At 38.4% G+C, this 1,753-nt stretch overlaps 1 protein-coding gene across 1 annotated transcript; it reads left to right on the top strand.

Moving 5' to 3' along the window:
- Positions 1–606: 606 nt before the first annotated feature.
- On the top strand, positions 607–852 carry LOC125083942 (40S ribosomal protein S29-like). The gene has a single exon (XM_047700957.1). It carries the CDS (start codon positions 607–609, stop codon positions 778–780), a length of 174 nt encoding a protein of 57 aa, XP_047556913.1. The 3' UTR covers positions 781–852.
- Positions 853–1,753: the final 901 nt, after the last annotated feature.

The raw sequence follows: 1,753 nt of genomic DNA, 5'->3' as shown, positions 1-1,753 counted from the left end.
CCTCACCCAGGAAGGAGCAATTGCCATGTTGACAGCAATACTATCTGATATAAACAGCAGTGGCAAAGCTCAGACAAGAGAGATTCACATAGTCCAGCTGGAAAAGTTATATCAGAAATCGTGTGAAGTAATGTACTCCTGGTTCAATGTGATTACTGGGAAGGAATACCACCTCTTTATTGGATAATACAGGTCCTAGTGTTGCAGAGTTTTAAAACATCTATTTTTATACATCAGATATATGGAAATTACTGTTTTAAGAATTTTTTAATACCTAAGAAATATATAGCAAGTAAGTATTGATAATTGCCAGCAGTTAATTGGAAGGAAAGAATTAATGGGTAGACTATAACGATTTCTTCATCCTCCAGAAAACCTGAGGATTTGGCTCTTATATCCCCATCTTACAGCAGTAATTCAAAGAATGTGTAAGAATATACCAGCTCTAAGATAAATTAGGATCCTGCTATGTAGTAAACCAGTGTGCTGTGACTCTTTGTCAAGATCGCCTATTGGGTAACCAGTAATGGACAAGAACATTTGCACAGAAAAATAGGGGTTAGAAACGCATCCCACCTTTTGCCTCGTTTTATCTGAGAGAGAAAGATGGGTCACCAAGAACTCTCCAGGAGCCCTCTGAGGGAATTTGGCCAGGGTTCTTGTTCTTGCTGCATCTGCTCAAACCGACATAGACTGATCCATATATGTGGCCTCAATATGTGCCACCAATGTTTCCATCAGTACGTGATAAATATAGGCTTCATTACGTTGGATAAGTGAACTTCCTCGAATGGGTCATCCAAGATAACCACCTTAATGGCAGATATCTAAGATACCTACCTTAATGCCAACTCATTGCACATAAAATAAAAATACTTCCACTTAAAAAGGACAGAAACACATCCCAGAGAGGACTATATGATCATCAAGATATAAAACCCAAAGAGACCCCAGATCTGATGCAATTCTTAATCTGTGATGGTCTGGCTCATCTCTTTACATTGACCATCTCTTCACATGATCATTCACATTCTAGTGTGAAATTACTGTGGACATAGAGAGATGCATAGAGGATAAACAGGACTTCTACAGTACTTCTGAATGCATGATGTACTGCCCAGCATTTATCCTATTGTGAAGCTATGTCAGTTTGAAGCTGGGTGTAGCTTGTTGTGACTCACAGATTTGATTGTCAGACTCTACCCAAGACCCAACCTTAGTGATCATGCAGAATAGGCACTGCGATACCTAAAAGGTTGTTACAAGAAAAGAAAAATTAGAGCCCAATATCACTCCTGAACATCTTAAAAAAGCATTTAGTAAAAGAAATGCAATATTCTGTATAAAAATTAAAATGACATATCTGATAAAGAGTTAGTATCCAAAATCTATAAAGAACTTACCAAACTCAACACCCAAAAAACAAACAGTTAAGTAATGGGCAGAAGATAGGTATAGACATTTTTCCAAAGAAGACATACAGATGGCTAACAGACACATGAACAGATGCTCAACATCACTCATCATCAGGGAAATACAAATCAAAACCACAGTGAGATACCACCTCACACCTATCAGAATGGCTAAAATTAACAACACAGGAAACAACAGGTGTTGGCGAGGGTATGGAGAAAGGGGAACCGTCTTACACTCCTAGTGGGAATGGAAGCTGATGCACCCACTCTGAAAAACAGTATGAAGTTTCCTCAAAAAGTTAAAAATAGAACTTCCCTATGGCCCAGTAGTTGCACTA

This window comes from Lutra lutra, chromosome 13 (genome assembly GCF_902655055.1).
Source record: "Lutra lutra chromosome 13, mLutLut1.2, whole genome shotgun sequence".
Taxonomy (NCBI): domain Eukaryota; kingdom Metazoa; phylum Chordata; class Mammalia; order Carnivora; family Mustelidae; genus Lutra; species Lutra lutra.
This window is presented reverse-complemented; position numbering and strand designations above follow the sequence as displayed.

What these genes read in the sequence shown, in the direction of transcription:
- LOC125083942 (XM_047700957.1), top strand. Translation starts at nt 607, where the DNA reads ATGGGTCACCAAGAACTCTCCAGGAGCCCTCTGAGGGAATTTGGCCAG.